Source organism: Mesoplodon densirostris, chromosome 12 (genome assembly GCF_025265405.1).
Source record: "Mesoplodon densirostris isolate mMesDen1 chromosome 12, mMesDen1 primary haplotype, whole genome shotgun sequence".
Lineage (NCBI taxonomy): Eukaryota > Metazoa > Chordata > Mammalia > Artiodactyla > Ziphiidae > Mesoplodon > Mesoplodon densirostris.
Window position 1 is genome coordinate 89796812 of NC_082672.1, and position 26077 is coordinate 89822888.

Sequence of the window (26077 nt, forward strand, 5' to 3'; positions counted from 1 at the left end):
ACAGTAGTGAGTTTCTTATGTTCATCAGTAGGCCTCTGTTACAAACCTTTTGTCATCTTTTCCTTGCATTCAGAAAATTTCAAAAATAAATTGTACAATTTGGGGACCATCTGGGTTGTTTTGCGAGCCCTAGTTTGTAATATGTGCTTTGAGTGCTCAGAAATTTTCCACTCTTCTGGGGTTCCCTCTTCAGGCAGCAGCTCCTAAACCACATTCCACACACTACAGAGATGGAATGGAGCACAGTGATTTAAAAGGAGGCTGTCCTTGAAGGACAGGCGGAACTTGATTTCAAATCAAGTTGTTTCTTTAGGGACTAATAAGTAAAAGAAGAGATGAAAGGTGAAAGTTGAGTCCGGAGTTTAGGGGAGCACTTGGGTACTTTCATGTTGATATTGCAGGGTCGGAAAAAATAATCATGACAACAGATCCGGAAGCAATGTGATTATAGGCACGTGTACTTTGTCATCCCTGCATTTCATTAGTAACGGGAGTTTTCATAAAACTCCTCCCTTATCTAAGGGATAAACATGACAGTCTTTTGCACAACACTTGTCCCACAGAATAAAAAATGTTTTGATGGAAAGCGTTTTCCCATCTAAAACACCTTAAACGAGGTCTTCATGGCCAAGCCCGCTTTTCACTGGAGCAAAGGCTGTGAGTTCTCCTCTTTCCTTCCACAGGACAAGGAGGAGGACTTTAAGACAGTGGTTTTGGAGGGCCTGGAGATGGCCAAGCATCAGGTGAGGGTGGCTTTCTGATGCTTGTGGTGTGGCAGCAAAAGTTGCCACCTCTGGACCAAATCTTGAGACACAAACCCAGGTCTGGATTTCAACAGGACAAGAGAGGTAAACAGGAAGGAAGTCTTTCTTCAAGTGTAGACTGTTGCAGTCAAAGGAGAAGTAGTTCATACGGAAACATGTTTGACTTGTTAATTTTATCATTGAGGAGGTGGTGTAGTTCTGATTAAGAAAAGCAGGAACACTGAAACAAGGGCACTGTTCTTGGTCAAGAGCTTAGTAAAAGTCCTCTGAAAGGTACATCTGGGTAAGAATATAAACAAAAGGTTACATCATAGTTTCCTTACATTTGAAAATCAGCCGTGTAGAGGGTTCAAGCGTATTACTCGTTTCCCTTCAGAGTAAGTGCATCTCTGTAGACTCTTTCATGACTGTTGAATTGCACTTTGACTCGGGACTGAAGGTGGCGTGGCCATCAGTCCCGGACCGTCATTAAAGCCAGCGTTATTAGGTGAGAGAAGGGAAAGCGGTTTCGTACTAAGAAATAAACTAATAGCTGTTTTTTCTTTTTCCTTTTTTTTTTTTTTTAAATTTGGCCATAGATAAAGAACTAGGTGATCTTTTTTTCTTGTTTGCTCCTGTAGACTTCTGAGAAAGGAAGACAGATTTAAAACAGGATTTTATTTTAAAATAAGCAAACACTGTAACCACACACAAGAAAATAAGCCGGATTTTCCATCTGTTTTCTCCACTAGGAAACAAGTGATATTAAAATATTAAGCGAACAATGCAAGTTTCTCAGCAACATCTCATCTTAGAAGGCAAACTCCATTTGTTAACAAATATCACAGACTATAATTATGCTCCCTAAGTCCCACATGATAGTTTTTTTCTATCTAGTTCATTGTTTGTTTTCATTATCTTTACTCAGTGTGTTTTCGTATCTATGATTCTGCCCCAGTTCAAACATCTTCAGTTCTCTCAGAACTTTCTCTAGATAGACTGATGTCTACAACTGTGTGTGTACAGTTTAGCTGTCTTCTCAGACTAGCTACTTGAAGTACGTAAATTGTTGTGTTTATACAGTTGACAAGAGTTTTCACATACATTCTCTTCATCGCCCCATCTTACAAGTGAGGAACTGTTCTGTACTTGCCCAGGACACCCACAGTAAGCAAGCAGCAGAGCCAGGGCCTTGACCCTGGCGTTATTCTGACTCCATGTCCAGCTTTGCTCCCACGTGGTTTAGCACAACACAGAAGCGCGTGGCAGGGTCTCTCCTGGGAGTTCCTTTCCCTTCTCTGTGCTGATAGTAATGATTCACTGTGGACTCTGCTGCTGTCTTGTGGCAAGTTTAAGCCATCTGGCCACAAGGTAACTGACTGACTGACTGACTTGTAGTGACATGTGTAAGACTCTCTTTCCCTTCTTCAGTCATTCTGACCTTGTCCTCAGATACACTGGTGGGGATCCAGGACTCTGGGAGCTTTTTGAGTATATGCAAAGCACAGCATGAACTTCTGGATTGGACAGTCCCTATGCAAAACTAATTCAGCTAATAACTAAGCTTACTTGTGCATTCAAGTTGGAAAATATTACTACAGTGTTAGACCCTCAATGTACAATTAATAATTGGCACCAGAAGGCCTCAGTTAGAAGCAGACGTTTTAGCAAGTCTGGAATGGAGACTTAATGTCATCATTTGTATTCATTTCTTAACTCTGTTTGCTGATGTTTATATTCTTCTAAGTTTTCTCACATACTGCATCGTCTGTTGGGAACAATCGCCTTTTTGTTTTCTGCAGAAAAACCCGGAGGAGGACAACTCAGGGAGAGCGCTGGGCTGGGAGCCGGGGCACTTGCTGCTCACCATCTGCACGGTGCGCAGCCTTGAGCAGCTCCTGCCATTCTTCAACGTGCTCAGCCAAGTCTTCAACAGCAAAGTCACCAGCCGATGTGCAGGACACTCAGGGAGCCCCGTCCTCTACTCAAACACCTTCCCGAGCAAGGACATGAAGCTGGAAAACCACAAACCATTCTCCAGCAAAGCCAGGCAAAAAATAGAAGAGATGGTAGAAAAAGATTTTCTGGAAGGGGTGATAAAAACTTGAGCAACATAGTGGTTCCATTTAGTTTAAATGTAATTATTTAAAACAAACATTGCTCTGAATTGTAAAGTTTCTTTCTCTTTTCTTTCTTTTTTTTTTTTTTTGTATGTAACAAAACACATTTCAGGTTGTATTTAATTTAAATATTTGTAAATAAGAACGAATGTCTGACTGTGGCCTGAATCAAGCTTAAATATTATGGGCGCATATTGATTATGGTGCCTAAGAGAGATCTATATATACATAAATAGTCCATTATGGTCCATTGTTTTACTGTCCTGAGTTGTCTTAAACCTGCCAAATACACACTGCACATTTTTTTCTATTGGTTTCAGGCTTTGTTTAATTTATATTGGTTGGGGATTTTTTTTCTTTCCCTTATTAACCCACATTCTAGTATCAGAAAGCCGTCACTTCTCTGTCAGAGGCTTGGTAATGTATTACAACTCGTTTCTCCCACATACCTTCACTAAGAGGAGTAATGAATAACTGAAGCCTGGGCCACACATCCTTGTAAGTGTAGCACGAGCATCTCAACCTCGGTACGGAGTAGAGGTGTGTACAGCCTCCACAGCCACAGCTCTGAATTCCTGGTGATGTTAACTGAAGAGAGGTAAGTCACCTAGGAATCGTTCTGGAGACTCTGCTGTGAAAACATTGGTTATATTAAGTCTTCTCCAACCCCCTGGTTTGTGTTAACAACGGTGAATATTAGTACGGCAAAATGACTGAGGTGACCACGACGGAAAAGGCATCACAAGGAATTGGTAATAAATAAAGTTTAATTTTCCAGCAGCCTTCATGAATTTTTCCTTGCGTATATTATAAAGTTAATGACTGAATCATATACTTAAGCTCCAATGTTTTACATTAGTGTGATTGATATTAGAGGTAAATTTCAGTTTTTAAAAAAAACTAACAAGTATAAGAGCTTACCTATTTCTAAAGAATGATTCTGGTAGTGTTTGTTTAAGAAAAATAATCAGATCTAGAAATAATCCAGTAAGATGCAGACTAAACATTTGTGATTATAAATGTGTTTGAACCTGTCACAATAATGGCAGTACTATTATCCTGTAAAACGTTTTTAAAACTCTAGTTTCTAAAACATATAAAAATTGTCCTCAGAAACCTGGTTGAGGTCTTTCTCCAACCCCTCCAGCCAGCTGAAACACCGCCAAGCTCACTTCATATGCAAGGCTGTCCGCATTTTCCTGCAAATTACATGAAAGGATATTAGATGAGAAAGTCACAGCATCTACCAGGTTACTTGCAACTTTAGGGGAGGGAGCTTTCTGATTTTGTTTCACTAACAAATATTCAAATGAGAACTTTTTTTCATCTTTCAGTAACGAATTACAAGACCCTCAGATAAATGGAAAACAAGTCACATTCTTCTAAATCAGGTAAGTTCCTAGTTAACCGATTTTATAAGCTGATTTGATTATCATGCTAAAGTTCTGAATAAATTCAATAGAACCTAGTCCTTAAAGGCAAGAAGGCCACAATCAGCCTAAAGAGTAAGTAACTCTTCAGTCCCCATCCTCATCCACTGGGGATATTTATTCAGTATATTCTGGGATGGCCTAAGCTTCTGCAAAAAAGCTACTGTATAAGTTAATGGTAAATATCTCCTTCTGAGAGCTATTTACCTAGTCGCCCCACTCTAACTGCCTCAGCTGAGCAAACACCTTTAAGTCTTTGACCCTATCAAGAAAACAGAGGCACAGAGCAAGGCTGTCATTTAAAGGAAATATTTTGAAAAACAAATTGAAAGTCCAGAGACAAAGATGAATTTCAAGCAGTACGGATGACGGTACCAGTTGATTTAGAAATGGACTTGAAATAACCAGCTATTTTCATAAAGCAACAGGATGTTTTTTAAATGAAGGAAAAAGGTATAATCCACTTCAGGATGCATATGCTTAATATGTGTCAAACTAAGTATGGTTTAGTACACTAAGTATTTATTAGTTATTCATGCAGCAGTTAGTTAGAAATATGACACTTTCAGGAAATCTAGAATAAATTAAAAGAAAAATATTTGGGGGAATTCTGTTCAACTGTGTACTACTGATGAAAATAAGAACCTAAAAGTCTCCATAAATCTCACACATTAGAGATTCCAACACCATTAAAATAGTTTTCTGTCCTGCTGCCTGCCCTCCTCCACCTATGTTAGACTCTCCCTGCACATTCCTTCACTAGAATTGTCCCAGCTTACCTGCGAGTCCGCTTCTGCATAGACTCGGACTATGTCTTCTGTACCAGAGGGCCGGACGAAAGCGCGAGAAAGCCTGTACTTCTTCACCAGCTCGTCGATGGCCTCCTGGAGTCCTGGAGGTTTAACTGCTTGTCTTTCAGCATCTGTGGTGCTAATAACTTGCCTGTCTGCAACCTAAGCACAAGCATTTCTCATTTGTTACCATATCACACTCCCTTTCACAAGCTTAACCCATTCAACATAATTCCCACCAAAAGATTATGGCCATTTCATGTCAACAGGAACAGACCCACATTTCAGCTTACTGTACCACAAAGTGTACAGCACTGAGATTCCCACAGACTGTATTATAGTTATTACTAAAATAATGGCCAGTAAGTACCGTATGACTTAGTCATTGATCAAATAATCTTAGGTATTTAAAAAAAGAGGGTCATAAGACTCTCCGGAAAAAACTGATCTGAACAACCAGCAGCCATTTCTGTGAGCTCTGGCTTCCATATCTCTGTCTTTCAAAAATTCTGTTGGTGAATGTATTATCTGGTATAAATCTGTATAGAAATCAACCAGCAATTTATCTGAAATGCCTTTAAAAATTCTCTTTCAGCCCACAGATTCTACCTGTCAGCATCTAGCCTCTGGAAGTACTCTGTAAACCAAGAATAATGCAGAGGAGATATTTACAGTTGACTCAACAGGCTATCCAGGACTCGCTTCAAAATAATATTAAGGACATGGAGGGCACTTGTTGAAATCTGTTCTCTCTACACATGTATCCTGTAAATTTTTTATAATAAAATCTTTTTAAGTGATACATAATATCATTTATAGTAAAGTTGGAAACCGGATAGATACTTCTAAAATAACAATAGAATGGTTAAGAGCAATTCTGTGATTTTTAAAGATGTGAGAAAAGTCTTTTCTAGGCAATATCTATTTATAGAATGCAATTGTTTTAGTTAATTTTCAGAAAAGTAGTAATTTTAAAATCTCGCTCCCACCTTAACTTTGAGCTGTCTGTTTGGAAGATCTGTATAGAGGGCGTCCCACTGCTGTACCGTCAAGCCCTTCAGAGCCAAGATCGCCTCAATCACCAGCATGTCAGAAATAGCATCACCAGTTGCCTGCAAGATGCAGAAGCAGAGCGTGAACATGAATGCTTCTGCCTCAGAAAACCAATCACCATGTCCTGGCAGCCCTCCCCACCCCGCCCCCAACGCAGATTACTGACGGGGGTAAATACGAACTACAACGAGGGAAAAAGGTATCCATGGAAAACAGCAGTAACAGGTCTACCAAGAATACTGAAACAAGCCTGCCTTTAATCTTCCTGCTCATCTGTAAAGTGTAACTAACTCTTAAGGTTCCAGCATTAACACTGTATGACTCCAAATTTTACTTACAACTAGATCCCTTTTGAGATACTATGCCATGATGATGGAAGGCCTCATGCATGGTAAAGTGGAGAAACAGGAGCTTTGGTGGTAAGACACACCTAAAGTTGGAGCCATACTCTGCCACTGAGTCGCTCTAAGTAAGTCTTTGTTTCTTCATTTATAAAACAGGAATTATAGTGACCCCTCTCCCTGTTACTGCAAGGATTACACAGTGAGGTATGGAAAGTGCCCAATATGCACAGGACCCTCAAATATTAGTTCTGTTGCTTTCCGCTGACCTACACTTTGCTCTTCCATTGCCATATTCTCCACTCCAATCCCAATAATCTGACCCACATATGTGCCTTTTCCTGAATTCCCTTGAGAAGGCTGGTTTCAAAACATATGCTTAGATACATTTAGTAGCTGAATCTGTTGACTCCAGCTATAAGCTACTCATTACTTGAAAATATGAAGCACATAAACATTGTCACTGCATTTCAGTATAAATCTAAATCGTTGCAAGGAAGCTGCCACAACTTCTCCACTTTGATGTTTTATACAGCACATTATTCTGTCCACCTTCTGAATAATGTAAAAATAACCAAGAGTCCACCCCCCCCCCTCAGTTCTGACCTGGTTAAACAAGTCAATCACATTTTCAAGCATCTTAGCAGCTTTCCTTTTCTTATCTTCTTCTAATTCTTTTGCTAGTTGTTTTATCTTCATTTCAGCAGCTTTACTAAACAGTACCTACAATCAAAGCATAACAAAAATCAGAAAACACTATCTATGCCCCAGTCTTATGTACGATCATCCCAACTAAACTGCTTTTGAAACTCTCAATGAATCTGGAGACACTGAGGGAAAAATGGCAGCCTTAGAATGTATGAAATTAGTATAAAAGACCAAATCAGAACTCAGAAGATATTACAAGGGGGGGTGTGGGGGAGTTCCTTTATGGATTATAAAACTGGGTTATCAAAATATAAAGATTACTAATAAAATATCACATTGGCAAAGGAGAATGTACATGGCGAGTTTATGATGTTGCCCTCAGCCAGCTAAACCAGTTCTGGGTGACCAGGGCTCTTTAAGCCTTATCTGTATCCATTTTACTTTGAAGAATATAACTCACTGCAATTAGAACAGGTTTCTTGTCCTAAATGTTTAAGGACATAAACTAAGCAAAAGTAGAAAAGAGGTTCATCTTACATTATGGCAAACAGTGCCATGGATATTTACTATAATAAACATCATGTTGCTCAGGATTCCTGCCATTTTGAATTGCCTTGCCCACGCATGATTTTAGTGCCTTCGGAGGCCCAATACTAAAGAGGAATAGCTACACTACATTCAGCCACTTGATGATATACAAAGAAGTGTGCTGGTAAAGTAAGATGCACACTGGTCACTTGTTTTGTGGAACCACGGCCATTTCCATTCATTTACCCTCCACCAGGAGATCTGAGCAGATGCGACAGCCCTTATGGCCTGTGAAGACTAAAATATTTACTATATCTATCTGCCCTTCAAAATCATTTACCAACCCCTGCATTAGATCACTGAAGTTATATTTTAATGGCATTTTCTAGGAAATCATTTTTCTTCTCATATTCATGGCCTCTAGAAGCCAATTTTGAATTAATGAAAATTATTTGACCTAGATAACATTTTCTGTTAGCCACTTCAAATCCATTTATGAAATGAGGCTAGGTATAAAAAAAGATTTACTAAAGAAAAATTCTGAACGTTATGAATATGCTAAAGACCTATTAATATACATTAAAATAGTGAATGTTACGATACGCAAATTATATCTCAGACCTTTAAACATTTTCTTTGCTAAGAGCCATAAAAAACTTTATATGCCAATTCTAATTACTTTAAACTCATTTTTAGTTGCTAGTAACTTAACTCTCAACCTTTCCAACACTTTTCAATTCACCACAGCTACTGAACTTTCCTTTTGCCACATATGACCAGTTGAAGGAAAATATTTCACATGGGATGTATAGACCACCTGGTTGTAGGAAAATTAAGAACTGCATGTTTCTGAAGAAACTATATTATAGGAACAAATTAGTATTATCTCTTCACACTCAAAGGAAGATCATTACAACCTAAAAGAGCCACAGTTTCACAGAACATAATAATATATTAACTAAATCTTACTCTATCACCATCCCAATCATTTCAACAAAGTGGAATATTACCTATTACTACCCAGATACAGAATTCCATCACTGAAGAGAGGTGCCAGCTAAAGCCAGATGTCACTGCTTAGGAGAACTTACTGTGCCATGCCCGTTTGCTTCAAAATAAACTCCAATGTCAAACTCCTGAGCCTTGTGATGCAGATGTTTTACACCAGTTTTAGTACAATAGACAGGTACCTGTAACACACATGTTTAAAGAAACAACAGCAGTTATTCAATCAGCAAATATTCACTGTGTACCTCTCATCCCAGGGAACAAAGCTTCTGGAGCTTAGTCTAGTGAGGAAGACAGCTAAGCAATTGAAATACTAAGGGTTAAGTGTCACTGGGGGGGAGTGGCTGCACTGTAGAAGCACACAGCCGAGAGAAAAGCAGGGTGAGAGAGTGAGAGGTCCCTTATAAGATAATGAAAGACCCCAAGTTGGGGAGTGACATGATATAATTGTTTCGGAAAGCTCCGTGTAGCTACAGTGTGGAGAATGGCTTAGAGTGGGGTCTGCAAGCTTTTACTATCAAGAGCCAGATAACTAACATTTCAGGCTTTGCAGGCCATGTGGTCTCTGTCACAATTGCTCGATTCTGCCACTGTACTGCAAAGCAGCCACAGACCATACAAAAACAAACGAGCACGGCTGTATTTCAATAACACTAGAGACAGCTGGCCAGCTGGACGTCGCCCACAGGCCACTGTCTGCTAAGCCCTGGCTCAGGTTAGGTGGTTTCTAGGGCTGAGCCCAGTAAGAAGTCATGGTGGTCGGGACAGCAACAGTGGGTGGCGAAAGCCTTGGATGGATCTGCGAGACACGCGTGGCTAAGGAGAGACGGCAGCAAAACTGCAAAAGAGAGACGCTCAAGTGAGCCTGGCGTTTCACGGGATTTAGGGGACCTCAGGAATGGCTAGTGCTGAAGATATTCAATCCGTAAGAGAATGTGTTGAGAAGGAATAGCTACTGATGTTGTTTCTTCAGCAGGGCATTTTACTATAAGGAATTTTTGAGACAGAAATGAAGAAAATACTAAAATAACCCAAACACTGAGAATCCCTATGAAAGGCAGGCAACTGGGCCCCAGATGGAGTCCCTTGAGTAAGTTGACTGTGACCATATATTTAAATCAGCGCACAAACTAGCCGCCTCCAGATGTGTTTTATTTGGACTACCCACTATTTCTTTTAAATTCTGAATCAGCTGCCAAGACTTAAAAGGCAGGAAATTCACACAATTCACATTTTCAGCTTCTCCTTGAAGACTTTGCCCAGAGCGGGCAGCAGCTGGCCTGGGCTCACCTTCCTAGTCCTCGCCCGCCTGCTGGCCCCGTTCACTTCCCCTATCCGGATCCTAAAGGAATCTGACTTTGTCACTCCTGCTTTAACAAGAATAGAATGGCCACAAAAACTACTAAAATGCAGACATTTGAAAATGGATACACAAATGTCAGAAAATATTACACTAGCCGGGGAAAAAAGAATAAAGGCAAAAAGACCCAACTTGGGCCCTGAAGCCTCTAACTCTTAAAGCGGGTATCATGGTACAGAGGATAGCCACCTACCTGGTGGATGCTGGGGGAAAAAATCAGAAACAAAACCTCCCACCAACCCAGAAAACATCTCCACAGAAGAAGAAAAGACAGGCTTTATTACTGAGTAAGCATTAAGCCAGACTGATGCACATCTCAGGCAATCTGCTAAGACACGGCGAGACAGAAAGAAATTCCACCCTTTTGCAGAGCTAAAGGTAACTAGTGACCAAGATCTCTCCTCAACCAAACGTGAGGGAGGCTCCTTTGAGCCTGAATGGGTCTTGTCCTTGGCCACGTCTGCAAGAGCCCAATTTTATCAAGGATCTTTTGCTAAATCACTTTAGCCAGAATCCCCTACCCTCAGTATCTGACCAAAGTCCCTACCCGGTACCATCTGATCACCCAAGCCTGCCTTCAGCAGAACTCCTGTTAGGTTGGTTTGGCCAGAATACCCCCCCAGCTGCCCCCGTTCCTCTTCGTGCTTTCCCATCCACCACCCCCTCCCTCACACCTTATTCCTTGGCTACAAAATCCCCACTTTTCCTTGCCGTGTTAGGAGTTGAGCCCAGTCTCTGTTCTCCGCTACAAAACCCCACAGCGATATATCTATTGAATAAGCCTACTGCTTAGGAAGACGTCACAGTACCTTTTGTCACACGGAGTTTGTCCTAAATCCACCCGATAGGTGGAGTGGCCACTGGTGTTAGCTAACTGCCCTTCTGCAAAGGAATAATACAACTCCTCATATCTCTCTGTCAAGGAGACAGGTGTCTGGCTCTAAGTGGTAACTAGGTGAAACTCTCAGGAGGCTGAGGCATGGGTGCTATCTTCCTTGACGTTTATATTTCAAAGAGGTGACTGCAGGCCCTTACGGAAAACACTTCTGAACTGTAAAACTGGCCTATTTCACCTAAAAAGGTTGATGTTAATTTCAAAAGGACACAGAAAAAAATTGTAAGTTTTCTACAAGAAATACTCTCAGAAAAAGGAGGGAGGAAAGTCTCTTTCCTTTTTTGCATTAGGGACAATTTAACTTTTTCTTATTTTTGATTTCTATTTATCCTTAAGTAGACAACAGCTCAGCTTTGTGCACTTCAACCTATTTATTTTTGTGAGGGCATTATTTTCCTCACAGAAGCATCTTACAATAGAAGATAATGAGGAAGAAGCTACCAGAAAATGGAAATGTTTCAATACCTTCATAACTTCTTCCAGGTACCGTGTTGAACTTCCATTGGCATATGCAGTTTGTACGACACCAAGACTCAAACTGTCTCCAATCTAGACAAAAACAAGGACAATTACCTTGCCGTCAAAAGTAAAGACCCTGGGCTTCCCTGGTGGCGCAGTGGTTGAGAGTCCGCCTGCCGATGCAGGGGACACGGGTTCGTGTCCCGGTCCGGGAAGATCCCACATGCCGCTCCGGCCTGTGAGCCATGGCTGCTGAGCCTGCGCATCCGGAGCCTGTGCTCCGCAACGGGAGAGGCCACAACAGTGAGAAGCCTGCGTACCACAAAAAAAAAAAAAAAAAAAAAAAAAAAAAAAAAAAAAAGTAAAGACCCTACAAAAGCAAACCTCTAATCAGAGTTCTAAAGGATGACAAAATTATCAGCCAGTTCAGCTGTGCCTTAGTTTTATGCAATAAACAACTCACCAAAAATTTACATGTATGCCAGAAAAAAAGATAAAATACTTTTGAGCATTATTTAAAGCAACTGTACAAGGAGTCCTTTTTTTTTTTTTAAATCACCTGATTTCGTTTCTATTACTCCACAGTTTGTATCAGGATTCGCCCTTAGTGTTGTATATTCTGCGGGCTTGGACAAATGTATAAAGACACGTCTCCCTCTTTACAGTACCACATAGAGTGTTTTCAGCCCTAAAAAGCCTTGTGCTCCACCTGTTCATCCCTCAGCACCCACTTCCCCCCAGCCCCTTGCAACCACTGATCTTTTAACTGTCTCCACGGTCTTTGTGGGATTTTTTTGCAGAATATCATATAGTTAGACTCATACTAAAATACACAGCCTTCTCAGGGCTTCCCTGGTGGCGCAGTGGTTGAGCGTCCACCTGCCGATGCAGGGGACACGGGTTTGTGCCCTGGTCCAGGAAGATCCCTCATGCCGCGGAGCGGCTGGGCCCGTGAGCCATGGCCGCTGAGCCTGCGTGTCTGGAGCCTGTGCTCCGCAACGGGAGAGGCCACAACAGTGAGGGGCCCGCGTACCACAAAAAAAAACAAAAAAAAAACCACAGCCTTCTCAGATTGGCTTCCTTCACTTAGTAACATGCGTTCAAATTTCCTCCACGTCTTTTCATGGCTTGATACATCTTTTTTTTTTTTCTTTATTCCTTCACTGCTGAATAATATTCCATTGTCTGGATGGACTACAGTTTATTCGCCTATGAAGGACATCTTGTTTGCTAAGGAATCCTTTTCAAAGAAACCTGTGGTTTCTTGATCTCTTTCTCTTTCGTTTTTAAAAAAGTATACACTGAATTCCTAAAGTACACATTTTCCCGATTGTGATAATTATCATTACATTTTATACTTACAGCTAACCTGAGATTTCCAAAAGAGCATAACAAAATAAATCTCACGTTACTAAGCTTATCACAATCATAGTAAATAAATCCCTCAGAGGAGGAGATTTTCTATTTAAACTTGAGGCTCTGGGGAATGATGTTCGTGGAACCCTCATTAAAGTATCAGTTATGAAGAAACCAAAACTTCGTAAAGCTGCAAATCATGAAACTTTTTGCCAGTATAAAAAGGAAAAGACTGGGCTTCCCTGGTGGCGCAGTGGTTAAGAATCCGCCTGCCAGTGCAGGGGACACGGGTTCGAGCCCTGGTCCGGGAAGATCCCACATGCCTCGGAGCAACTAAACCCATGCACCACAACTACTGAACCTGCGCTCTAGAGCCCAGGAGCCACAACTACTGAGCCCGTGTGCCACAACTACTGAAGCCCACACGCCTAGAGCCTGTGCTCTGCACGCAACGAGAAGCCACCACCATGAGAAGCCCGCACACCGCAACAAAGAGGAGCCCCTGCTCGCCGCAACTAGAGAAAGCCTGCGCGCAGCAACAAAGACCCAATGCAGTCAAAAATAAATAAATAAAATCATTTTTTTTAAAAAAAGAAAAGACTACTCTCTTCAGGCTCCAAACCAGAGCCCCAGTGCTGAAATGACTGGAATGACCACTTCTCTGTGTGTTTTCTGGCCACTTCCCACGATCATGCCTCAGACATTTGAATGACTGCCTGATACGGAACAATCTCCCCAGTGAGTCTTGCTTGAAAGGGCAGTCGGTCCCCGCACCGTACCTCCAACAGGGGTTCCTTAAGGAAACTGCTAATGAGCGCTGCTATCTTGTCTCCGTCCACGAGATGGAACTGACCATCTGCGTCACGGTAGTAGTATATTATTCTGTCCGCGTCTCCGTCGAAGGAACAGCACCTTTCATTGGACTTCATTTCGATTCCTGCCACACAGAATAATTCCAAATGAATAATTCAAATTAACTGAATAATTCAAATTTCTTCAGTCTAAGAAAGGGGGATAAAACTCAGTGTAAAAAGTTTTCGGTTTTTCTCTCACACCAGTTACAAGGGAAAATTCTTTCGGTTAAGTATTGATCATAAGTGACCTTCTGTGTTACATGGAAGCATGTCCACTATGACTTTTCAAGAGGTGCTTAAAATTATGCTTCCAGGGCTTAAGCAAAATTAAACATGTGCTAGGCAAATAGAGCCTGTCCTCAAGATTTACAAAAATCAAATGTCAGTTGAACAAAGTTTCTCCCAATTTGTAAACTGAAGCCCAGCTGAAAGGAATAAATGTCTTTATAACTGCAGATAAAGAACCGTTACTATCCTTACATGATCACTCAGAGGGTACAATCAAATATAAATAATTGGAGTGTTTTGTCATTGAGAATCCTGATCATTTCTCCTGTCTGAAGCGCTACATAAACATATGTAATTGTTTTTGTACCTGAATGGAGATAATAGCTTCAAAATCAAGGGAAGAGGATTCATTTAAATGGAAAGAAAACAACATAAAAATAATTACCCTTCCAAACAAAAACCAATGTCTTAAGCTTTAAATAGTATACAGGTTTACTGTAAACAGGGCAAATTCTTTCACAGCTGAGTGAAAAAAGAACATTCAAAATCTATCTAAGCTGAAACCCGATATGATACTAAAATAAAATTCCATTTTACAAGCCAGAGGCTTGGCAATACAGATTCCCACATCGTGTTCTGAGAGCTACAGGTATTGAATTGAATGCAATTTCCCTAGTACCACAATGTCCTTTCTCATATAAAAAATAACCGGCAGTAGATGAGGTATGTGTGTGAATCCTGAAAAGAGTGATTTTTATTTGTTAACACCATCAATAACGAGAAACGCTGGTCATCAAGAGCACAGGATTATAACCTGTGAGAGACCAATGACTTGTGTAACTTGTGTAAAGGTACTGAAACCTCAACATTTGTGTCACGTCACATTGTGGACAATGTGGCTGTTCCTTTGCCATGACAGCAGCGGATGGACAAACCCACCCCAGACCTACGGAGACTGAAACCCTGGGATAGAGCCCAGGAACCTGTGTGCGGACCCGCCCTCCAGGGGACTCTGATGCCTGCTAAAGCTTGAGAGCACTGCTCTAGAATCCCACCTTGATTTTGCTTTCTCCACCAGATGTCCTGCGCCCCGGGAGGAGTCCTGTGACTCCCAGGCAGAGAGCAGCCTGTGCTCCATGTGGTACCGAAGTGCGGGAAGAGGCCCGGATGTGTAACAGCGGCAGGGCCAGGACCAGCTGCATGACTCTTGCTCACCTGGCCAGCGCTGTTTGTGAGACTGGTTTCAGGGAGAGCGCTAAAAACACATCTTTCACATACCCTGAGGAGGTTTCTGATGACTTTTCACAAAGTCAGCCCCACATAAATGATTGAGCTTCCCTTTGGTCCCATCGTTAAACAGCTGAACCGACAGCCCCTGGGAGAAGTAGTGTTTCATTTCTCTCAGCTTCAGGGCCCCTATGCCATTTGCACAGTCAACCTTAAGTGTTCTTTGGTCATCTCCACTGCAGAAGGCCTGAAAAGGAAAAGACATACGCAAGAAAGATTTCAAGTTGTAAAAGTGAAGCATGGCATATATACGTATATATAAACATCTTCCATTATTTCAGTTAACTCGTCTGTTTTAACCCAGGAAACAAAAGGGTACACACATTCAGATGAAAATTATAAAACACCAAAGTAAAATGTTAAAACACCTTTTTTTGGACACAGACACTGGAACTGTTTCACTGACTGAATAAATGATGGAAATGAAATTTATTAGAATTTAGCCTCCATTAAGCAAGGTCTCTTACAATATTATAGTCTGTATTACACGGCAGGCATTCAAATATGGGCATGAGTACACAGATGAGTGAGCAGTCGTAACATGCGTCATTCTCTTCAGAGCATATTACACCAGCGGGCATGTCTGGCGTTTTTCCTGTCAGTCTCCTCTCCTACCCATCCTCACCCCAGAATGTAAGTTCTATGGGAGCAAAGGCTTGGTTTTGGTTAACTATGCCTGACAATGACATACACTCGGTATTTGCCAACCAAATGAATTACACCCCTCAAATCTCGTTCTGGTTTAGGAAGCTAATTCACCTCGAAGAAAGGCTTTCTCAACAGTAGGTGCCTCAAGTATGATGCCAACAGCACCTACGGTAACTCTAAGACCAAATTCCTCTGAATGAACACGATGATAACCACAAGTACACCACTCTTCTTCCCCAGTGAGCTCAGAACATATTACATGCCTTGCCGAGTAAATGCCAACAAAGAGTTAGCAGGATACAAGGCCCAGACCTTGCAGAGCCCTAAAAAGAAAAAGGAGACACGCCACATTTTTGGAAGAGGAGGAGGGGTAACAAATATCTAATTAAAATAAATTGTTCAACTGATGTTATTTTGGTCATCTGCTTAAACTCTAACCCCATTCAAGAGATTTTCACCTGTTTGGTAAGTTCCACGAAGGCTGTAGAGAGTTTCTGGTAGTAACCTTCTATGGTTGCCTTTCCATACCGGCCACTGGTATTTCGACAGTACACCATGTAGTGCAGCTGGGGTGTCGTCAACAAGCCATAATCTGTCACAGAAATACAAAAAGCAATTTACCACATTCCTTAAGAAAGAAGAAAAGTTTAGGACTCATACTGTGTGAATTTCAGGGTGACAAATCCTCTTCAAAAAAAGTCATCTCAGAAAATACAAGAAACACTAACTTTGAAAACTATCCGGAAATATGCATAAACATCCACTGAAATCATTATAACTACATGTCACACTGTGATATCATGAGTTATAATAAGAAATATACATTTTGGGCTTCCCTGGTGGCGCAGTGGTTGGCAGTCTGCCTGCCGATGAAGGGGACACGGGTTCGTGCCCCGGTCCGGGAAGATCCCACATGCCGCGGAGCGGCTGGGCCCGTGAGCCATGGCCGCTGAGCCTGTGTATCCGGAGCCTGTGCTCCGCAACGGGAGAGGCCACAACAGTGAGAGGCCCGCGTACTGCAAAAAAAAAAAAAAAGAAAGAAATATACATTGGGTCTATGTCCCCATTTCTGGCACAGCCTCTAAACCCTCTTTTGTTATGTTAATGAGGTGACTTTTGGACAGCCCTTAGACACTTTAGGATAGGGCCAGCTGCCAGGGAACCAAGCACAGGATTAGAGAGCTGAAACCTTCAGTCCTCCCCGTCTCCTCCCTAACTCCAGGGAGGGGAGGATGGAGCAGCAAGAGACCGAGTTCAAACACCAATGGCCCACGATCTCATCAATGATGCCTATGTAAGGAGGCCTCCACAAAAACCCTGAAGGATGGGGTTCCAGGTTTGGTGAGCAAGTGGAGATTGGGGAGAGTGGCCTGCCCAGAGAGCACGGACACTCCATACCCCTTCCCATATAAATCTCTACCATCTGGCTGTTCCTGGGTTATACCCTTTATAATAAACTTGTAATCTAGTAAGTAAAATATTTCCTCCGAGTTCTACGAGCCTATCTAAGCAAATTAATCGACCCCAAGGAGAGGGCTGTCAGAAGCCCAGGTGATAAATAAATAAATTAATTTAAAAAGAAGCCCAGGTGACTGGCATCTGAAGGGGGAAGGGGCAAGGCTTGTGGCACTGAGCCTTTAACCTGTGGGATGTGACCCTAATTCCAGGTAGATAGTGTCAGAATTAATTGGTGGTGGAAAAGGCACACATTGGACACATACTTGGTTCTAAAAAAGATATGAATTGCTACTGATAGGAAAAACCAATCATTTAGTATAGACGGGTAGCAGTGTAAAAATAGAGCAAAGTAGAAAAGTAATAACTGAGTTCTATTTTCCAGTAACAAACTATGTAATTCAGATGAACCCTCCTCCCGAAAACAACCAAAAATGCTGAATAACAGAAAGACCTCTTTTTAAAAAGAATTATAGTACCAACATTACAAAGGAATTAGGCCAAAATTTACATAAAGAGACAACTCCAGGATGTGAGCTAAGGGAAGCCAGTTTTGCTCTGAGGACATTCCTCTAAATAAGTTGAGCAATGGTTCTCAGCGCAAACAGTCCATGCTGGTCTAAGATGTGCAACTGGGGGGACAGGCTCTCATAAGGCTGAAGCCCCAAAGGACTATTCTTCAAACCATAATTCAAAAAGATACAAGCACCCCAATGTTCACCGCAGTACTATTTACAATAGCCAAAACATGGAAGCAACCTAAATGTCCATCGACAGATGAATGAATAAAGAAGATGTGGTACATAAAGACAGAGGGATACTACTCGGTCATAAAAAAGAATGAAACAATGCCATTTGCAGCAAAGTGGATGGACCTGGAGATTATCATACTAAATGATTAAGTCAGACAGAGAAAAACAAATATCATATGATATCACTTACATGTGGAATCTAAAACAAAAAAAACAAATGAACTTATTTACAAAACAGAATAGACTCACAGACTTAGAAAACAAACTTATGGTTACCAAAGGGGAAACGTGACGGGGAGGGATAAATTAGGAGTTTGGGATTAACATACACATACTATTCACTACTATATATAAAGCAGATAATCAAAAAGGACCTACTGTATAGCACAGGGAACTCTACTCAATATTCTGTAATAACCTACGTGGGAAAAGAATCTAAAAAAGAATGGATATATGTATACGTGTAACTGAATCACTTTGCTGTGTACCTGAAACTAACACAACATTGTAAATCAACTATACTCCAATATAAAATAAAAATTAAATTAAAAAAAAAAAAGACTACTCTTCAGTGCAAGGGTGGGTTACTCCCCAGAAGGCTGTCTTGGCGCCGAGCAGAGCAGAGTGGGAAGCCCACCCCGAAGAGCTGTCACCACAAGCACAGGCCTCCCACGGACACCCAGTTCAAATTCACGTAAACACGGGATCCAGGAGAGCCCTGGCATCAAAGAACCTTGTCACCCACCGGCCAGGCCCCAGCAGAAGCGAACAGTAAACTCAGCCAGGGAAACACACCTTTATCATAAACCTCAAAAATGTCCCACAAATAATTTTCCCAGAAAACAGCTTACAGTCACAAATAGCTAAACACACAAGAAAGGCACCATAAGCAAGAAGCAAGAGAAACAGCAAAAGTGGACCAGGATCTGATAAATATTCTGTGGTGAAATCCCTCAATGGCCTTCAAAGTCAAGCACAAGAGTTTGGACTGGAAGCAAAAAGTCACTTTAAGTTCTTGAGCCCTGCAGTTATGTAACAGAAATGGTATTTTGTGAAGGCAGCTTTGTCTCTGGTATAAGGATTAGGTGAGAGGAGGTGGAAAAGCTCAAAACAAGTGAGGAAGAGCTTAGACTAGCTTAATGGAAGCGTGTAAGGAGAGAAAAACCATATTCCAAAGACACATACTGAAGGATGAAACAAAAGGATTTTGTGACCGATATCAAAATTACCAAATAAACATTTACTAAATGACTATTATAGACAGTTACTCACTAAAAAACATCACCATCTATTCCACGGAACAACCCAGAAACCTAGAAGCCATTCTTCACAGCTCTAGCCTCACCACGTATCACAAAATCCTTTGAATTCATTACTAATTCCACCTTTTTCCATTTCTCTCACTAGCATCAGTCTTGCATGAACTACTGCACAGTCCCCCCTCTCTCCCCCGTGCCCCCTTCCTCCTCCTCTCTCTTCCCCCCTCCCTCTCCCCCCTGCCCCCTCCCTCCTCCTTCTGGCTCTTCCCCCCTCGCTCCCCCTGCCCCCTCCCTCCTCCTTCTCTCTTCCCCCCTCCCTCTCTCTCCCCGCTGCCTTTCTCTCTCCCCCCGTCCCCCCACAACAGCCAAAGGGACTTAAAGTGAAAATGTGATCCTATTCTCTGGCATAAAGCCCTTCAACAGAGTCCCACTGCATTTGGAGTAAAGCCCTAATTCTCATCATGACCTGTAAGGCTTGGAATGACTTGGCCCCTGCTTACCTCCCTAACCCTATCTTCTACCAGCTTCCCCCAGCCTCTCTATGCTGCAGCCACATTGACATCTTTCATTTCCTGAAATACACTAAGTTGAAGAGAGGAATGAGCAAAAGTTTTAAAGAAAAGAAAAAAAAAATCACTCTCAAATTTTTCTAGATTAAAACCCTAGAAAAGTGATGGTTCTAGAGATACAATGACAGTACTGGAAAGTTCAGCCATTCTGGGGATGACAGGAAGAACACAGTTTGGGACAGGGTGAGACATCACTCAGACCAACGCTTTCAAACCTCGGGCCAAGCCTGTCAACAGGTCATGGATCTACTTAGTAGACCCAGCCATCGTTTCTGCATTTTTTTTTAACAAAACAGATGAACACACTCATTGAGTATGGGTAAGTACGGTTCACTGAAACTTTCATTTCAGTCACACACACAAGCACTCTAGACACATATCATGATACAAAATCGGTTTCTTACTGTAGGTTGTGATACGCAGTGAAACAGACTCCTGGAGGGCTGTATGTAGCAGGTAGTCAAAAATGGCTGATGAACTGATGAGCGAATGAATAAAAGAATATATGCAGCTGGAGCTACGGCAGTAAAGACCCTCATTCAGAAATCAGGCAGAATGAAAGTGAGAAGTGAGGAATGCCACATTAGGAGAGACAGAGGAGGAGCCCGCGGACAAGACCAATACGCAACAGTGGCCAAGGAAGTAGGAGTTAAAGAAAGGGAGAGGTCACAGTGTGGACTGTTGATGTTATTTCAGGTGATGTCTCTTCACAGACATCAACTGAAATAAAAACTTTACAATATAAATTCTGAGAGTTATTCTTAGATCACAGATCCCTTCGAGTATCTGACAAAAGCTATGACTCCTCTCCCCAGAAAAGCCCATGTGCAGGTAACAAAGCACGCTGTATCCAGAGGCCCACAGGATCCCTGCAGCTTAACCAAACACTCCCCGGGAAGCCCAGGCCCCAGGTGAATTCCCGCTTTATAACAGATGAGTGTTGGGGGAGACATTTCCCTGCAGAGGCAACGACGGAGACTCACCGGCAGTAGGCTTAGTAATGACCAGGAGAGCAAACAGAGAAGCAAACCAGGCGAGTCCTGGAAGAGGCCAGGTTAACTGGGAATGAGGGAACACACAGGAGGTTGAGGGGATCAAGAGAAGGTATTTCAAACGAGAGAGATCTGACACCGGGAAAATTCACCTCCAAGCACAGTGCAGTCACTGCATTCACATGGCACACAACCAACGTGAGAAGAGGATTCCAGCCTGTCTTGTTGCATTTAATTCTTCTTCAGTTGATACAATAGGAAAAACCACCTGTCAGAACTTCAAGTCATGATTACGAGCAGGTCAAAGATATTTTCCATCGTTATTTGACCTGCTAACAGCTGACTCCACACGTGCTCAGCTATTCGGGAGTACCCGATATTGACAAAAACTCCCCAGAATGAACATCTTCAAGTTACCTCAGGGCTTTTTTTTTTTTTTGGTAAACATTTTTAAATTTTTATTTATTTATGTATTTATTTTTGGCTGTGTTGGGTCTTCATTGCTGCATGGGGTCTTTCTCTCATTGAGGCTACTCTTCGTTGCAGTGTGCAGGCTTTTCATTGCAGTGGCTTCTCTCATTGCGAAGCATGGGCTCTAGGCACGTTGGCTTCAGTAGCTGTGGCACACAGGCTCAGCAGTTGTGCCTCACGGGCTCTAGAGCTCAGGCTCAGTAGTTGTGGCACACGGGCTTAGTGGCTCCGCGGCATGTGGGTTCTTTCCGGACCAGGGCTCGAACCCATGTTCCCTGCACTGGCAGGCAGATTCTTAACCACTGCACCACGAGGGAAGTCCCCTCAGGGGTTTTTATATCAGGAAATTCAGGATTATAAAGGAAGTTGTCTAAGATCAGCCTTGCCTACATATTATCTCCTACAGGTACAATGTAATACGCAAGCCCAGAAAAAATTTTTTAACTATTTTTGACTTAAAAAGCTTGTAGTGGATTCTGGTAGGAAGATGGCGGAAGAGTAAGACACGGAGATCACCTTCCTCCCCACAGATACACCAGAAATACATCTACACGTGGAACAACTCCTACAGAACACCCACTGAACGCTGGCAGAAGACCTCAGACCCCCCAAAAGGCAAGAAACTCCCCACGTACCTGGGTAGGGCAAAGGAAAAAAGAATAAACAGAGACAAAGGCATATGGACGGGACCTGCACCAGTGGGAGGGAGCCGTGAAAGAGGAAAGGTTTCCACACACTAGGAGCCCCTTCGTGGGCGGAGACTGCGGGTGGCGGAGGGGGGAAGCTTCGGGGCCGCGGAGGAGAGCGCAGCAACAGGGGTGCGGAGGGCAAAGCGGAGAGATTCCCGCACAGAGGATCGGGGCCGACCGGCACTCACCAGCCCGAGAGGCTCGTCTGCTCACCCGCCGGGGCGGGCGGGGCTGGGAGCTGAGGCTCGCGCTTCGGTCGGAGCGCAGGGAGAGGACTGGGGCTGGCAGCGTGAACACAGCCTGAAGGGGTTAGTGCGCCATGGCTGGCCGGGAGGGAGTCCGGGAAAAAGTCTGGAGCTGCCGAAGAGGCAAGAGACTTTTTCTTCCCTCTTTGTTCCCTGGTGCGCGAGGAGAGGGGATTCAGAGCACCGCCTAAATGAGCTCTGGAGAGGGGCACGAGCCGCGACTAAAAGCGCGGACCCCAGAGACGGGCGTGGGACGCTGGGGCTGCTGCTGCTGCCGCCGCCAAGAGGCCTGTGTGCGAATGCAGGTCACTGTCCACGCCCCCTTTCCGGGAGCCTGTGCAGCCCGCCACTGCCAGGGTCCCGGGATCCAGGGATGGCTTCACCGGGAGAGCGCATGGCGCGCCTCGGGCTGCTGCAACGTCAGGCCGGCCTCTGCCGCCGCAGGGTCGCCCCGCACTCCGTACCCCTCCCTCCCCCCGGCCTGAGTGAGCCAGAGTCCCGGAAGCGGCTGCTTCTTTAACCCCGTCATGTCTGAGAGAAGAACAGACGCCCTCCCCATCTACATGCAGAGGCGGGGCCAAATCCAAAGCTGAGACCCCGGAGCTGTAAGAAGAAGAGAAAGGGAAATCTCTTCCAGCAGCCTCAGAAGCAGCGGATTAAAGCTCCACAATCAACTTGAGGTACCCTGCATCTGTGGAATACATGAATAGACAACAAATCATCCCAAATTGAGGAGGTGGACTTTGAGAACAAGATTTATGATTTTTTTCCCCTTTTCCTCTTCTTGTGAGTGTATATGTGTATGCTTCTGTGTGAGATTTTGTCTGTACAGCTTTGCTTCCACCATTTGTCCCAGGGTTCTATCCATCCTTTTTTTTTTAACTTTTTTTCTTAATAATTATTTTTTAATAACTTTTACCTTTATTTTATTTTACTTTATCTTCTTTCTTTATTTCTTTCTTTCTTTCCTTCCTTCCCTCCTTTAGACAACGAATCATTCCAAATTGAGGAGGTGGACTTTGAGAGCAAGATTTATGATTTTTTTCCCTTTTCCTCTTTTTGTGAATGTGTATGTGTATGCTTCTGTGTGAGATTTTGTCTGTATAGCTTTGCTTCCACCATTTGTCCCAGGGATCTATCTGTCCGTTGTTTTTTTTTTTCTTTAATTTTTTTAATAATTATTTTTTATTTTAATAACTTTATTACATTTTATCATGCTTTCTTCTATTTCACTTTATCTTCTCTCTTTTTTCCCTACCTTCCCTCCTTCCTCCCTCCCTCCCTTCTTCTTTCTTTCATTCTTTCTTCCTTTCTTTTTCTTTCTTTCTTTCTTTCTACTTCTACTAATTCTTTCTTCCTACTTTTTCTCCCTTTTATTCTGAGCCGGGTGGATGAAAGGCTCTTGGTGCTGCAGCCAGGAGCCAGTGCTGTGCCTCTGAAGTGGGAGAGCCAACTTCAGGACACTGGTCCAAAAGAGACCTCCCAGCTCCACATAATATCAAGCAGCGAAAATCTCCCAGAGATCTACATCTCAACACCAGCACCCAGCTTCACTCAACGACCAGCAAACTACAGTGCTGGACACCCTATGCCAAACAACTAGCAAGACAGGAACATAACTCCACCCATTAGCAGAGAGGCTGCCTAAAATCATAATAAGGCCACAGACACTCCAAAACACACCACCAGACATGGGCCTCTCCACCAGAGAGACATGATCCAGCCTCATCCACCAGAACACAGGCACCAGTCCCCTCCACCAGGAAGCCTACACAACCCACTGAACCAACCTTAGCCAATGGGGACAGACACCAAAAACAATGGGAACTACGAACCTGCAGACTGCAAAAAGGAGACCCCAAATACAGTAAGATAAGCAAAATGAGAAGACAGAAAAACACACAGCAGGTGAAGGAGCAAGATAAAAACCCACCAGACCTAACAAATGAAGAGGAAATAGGCAGTCTGCCAGAAAAAGAATTCAGAATGATAGTAAAGATGATCTAAAATCTTGGAAATAGAATAGACAAAATGCAAGAAACAGTTAACAAGGACCTAGAAGAACTAAAGATGAATCAAGCAACGATGAGAAACACAATAAATGAAATTAAAAGTACTCTAGATATGATCAACAGCAGAATACCTGAGGCAGAAGAACGGATAAGTGAGGTGGAAGATAAAATAGTGGAAATAACTGCTGCAGAGCAGAATAAAGAAAAAAGAATGAAAAGAACAGAGGACAGTCTCAGAGACCTCTGGGACAACATTAAACGCACCAACATTCGAATTATAGGGGTTCCAGTAGAAGAAGAGAACAAGAAAGGGACTGAGACAATATTTGAAGAGATTATAGTTGAAAACTTCCCTAAAATGGGAAAGGAAATAGTTAATCAAGTCCAGGAGGCGCAGAAAGTGCCATAGAGAATAAATCCAAGGAGAAATATGCCAAGACACATATTAATCAAACTGTCAAAAATTAAACACAAAGAAAACATACTAAAAGCAGCAAGGGAAAAACAACAAATAACACACAAGGGAATCGCCATAAGGTTAACAGCTGATCTTTCAGCAGAAACTCTACAAGCCAGAAGGGACTGGCAGGACATATTTAAAGTGATGAAGGAGAAAAACCTGCAACCAAGATTACTCTACCCAGCAAGGATCTCATTCAGATTTGATGGAGAAAGTAAAACGTTTACAGACAAGCAAAAGCTGAGAGAGTTCAGCACCACCAAACCAGCTTTACAACAAATGCTAAAGGAACTTCTCTAGGCAAGAAACACAACAGAAGGAAAAGACCTACAATAACAAACCCAAAACAATTAAGAAAATGGGAATAGGAACATACATATCAATAATTACCTTAAATGTAAATGGACTAAATGCTCCCACCAAAAGACACAGATTGGCTGAATGGATACAAAAACAAGACCCATATATATGTTGTCTACAAGAGACCCACCTCAGACCTAGAGACACATACAGACTGAAAGTAAGGGGATGGAAAAAGATATTCCATGCAAATGGAAATCAAAAGAAAGCTGGAGTAGCAATTCTCATATCAGACAAATAGACTTTAAAATAAAGACTATTAGAAGAGGGAAAGAAGGACACTACATAATGATTGGAAATCAAAAGAAAGCTGGAGTAGCAATTCTCATATCAGACAAATAGACTTTAAAATAAAGACTACTAGAAGAGACAAAGAAGGACACTACATAATGATCAAGGGATCGATCCAAGAAGAAGATATAACAATTGTAAATATTTATGCACCAAACATAGGAGCACCTCAATACATAAGGCAAATACTAACAGCCATAAAAGGAGAAATCGACAGTAACACAATCATAGTAGGGGACTTTAACACCCCACTTTCACCAATGGACAGATCATCCAAAATGAAAATAAATAAGGAAACACAAGCTTTAAATGATACATTAAACAAGATGGACTTAATTGATATTTATAGGACATTCCATCCAAAAACAACAGAATACACATTTTTCTCAAGTGCTCATGGAACATTCTCCAGGATGGATCATATCTTGGGTCACAAATCAAGCCTTGGTAAATTTAAGAAAATTGAAATTGTATCAAGTATCTTTTCCAACCACAATGCTATGAGACTAGATATCAAGTACAGGAAAAGAGCTGTAAAAAATACAAACACATGGAGGCTAAACAATACACTACTTAATAACGAAGTGATCACTGAAGAAATCAAAGAGGAAATAAAAAAATACCTAGAAACAAATGACAATGGAGACACGATGACTCAAAACCTATGGGATGCAGCAAAAGCAGTTCTAAGAGGGAAGGTTATAGCAACACAATCCCACCTTAACAAACAGGAAACATCTCGAGTAAACAACCTGACCTTGCACCTAAAGCAA

The 26077-nt window shown here is 42.3% G+C and overlaps 2 protein-coding genes across 7 annotated transcripts in view; one reads left to right on the top strand and one right to left on the bottom strand.

Annotated features, from left to right (window-relative positions):
* The window catches only part of DOP1A (DOP1 leucine zipper like protein A), a 111153-nt gene extending 107975 nt beyond the window's left edge, over positions 1–3178 (top strand). Inside the window, exons 37-38 of one of the 2 annotated variants that reach the window (XM_060115076.1) lie at positions 684–743; positions 2546–3178. In XM_060115076.1, the coding sequence (XP_059971059.1) occupies positions 684–743; positions 2546–2851 (366 nt within the window). In that variant the 3' untranslated portion in view covers positions 2852–3178. The remainder of the gene's footprint in view (positions 1–683; positions 744–2545) is intronic. The other variant, XM_060115078.1, reaches the window with a different exon arrangement.
* The window catches only part of PGM3 (phosphoglucomutase 3), a 33559-nt gene continuing 10467 nt past the window's right edge, over positions 2986–26077 (bottom strand). For 2 of the 5 annotated variants that reach the window (XM_060115083.1, XM_060115080.1), the window contains exons 5-13: positions 16208–16341; positions 15093–15288; positions 13512–13669; positions 11491–11688; positions 8746–8844; positions 7085–7201; positions 6074–6196; positions 5073–5246; positions 2987–4062 (exon numbers count right to left, since the gene is read on the bottom strand). In XM_060115083.1, coding sequence (XP_059971066.1) covers positions 3973–4062; positions 5073–5246; positions 6074–6196; positions 7085–7201; positions 8746–8844; positions 11491–11688; positions 13512–13669; positions 15093–15288; positions 16208–16341 — 1289 coding nt within the window. In that variant the 3' untranslated portion in view covers positions 2987–3972. Of the gene's footprint in view, positions 4063–5072; positions 5247–6073; positions 6197–7084; positions 7202–8745; positions 8845–11382; positions 11467–11490; positions 11689–13511; positions 13670–15092; positions 15289–16207; positions 16342–26077 lie in introns of all 5 variants that reach the window. The other 3 variants (XM_060115081.1, XM_060115084.1, XM_060115082.1) reach the window with 3 other exon arrangements.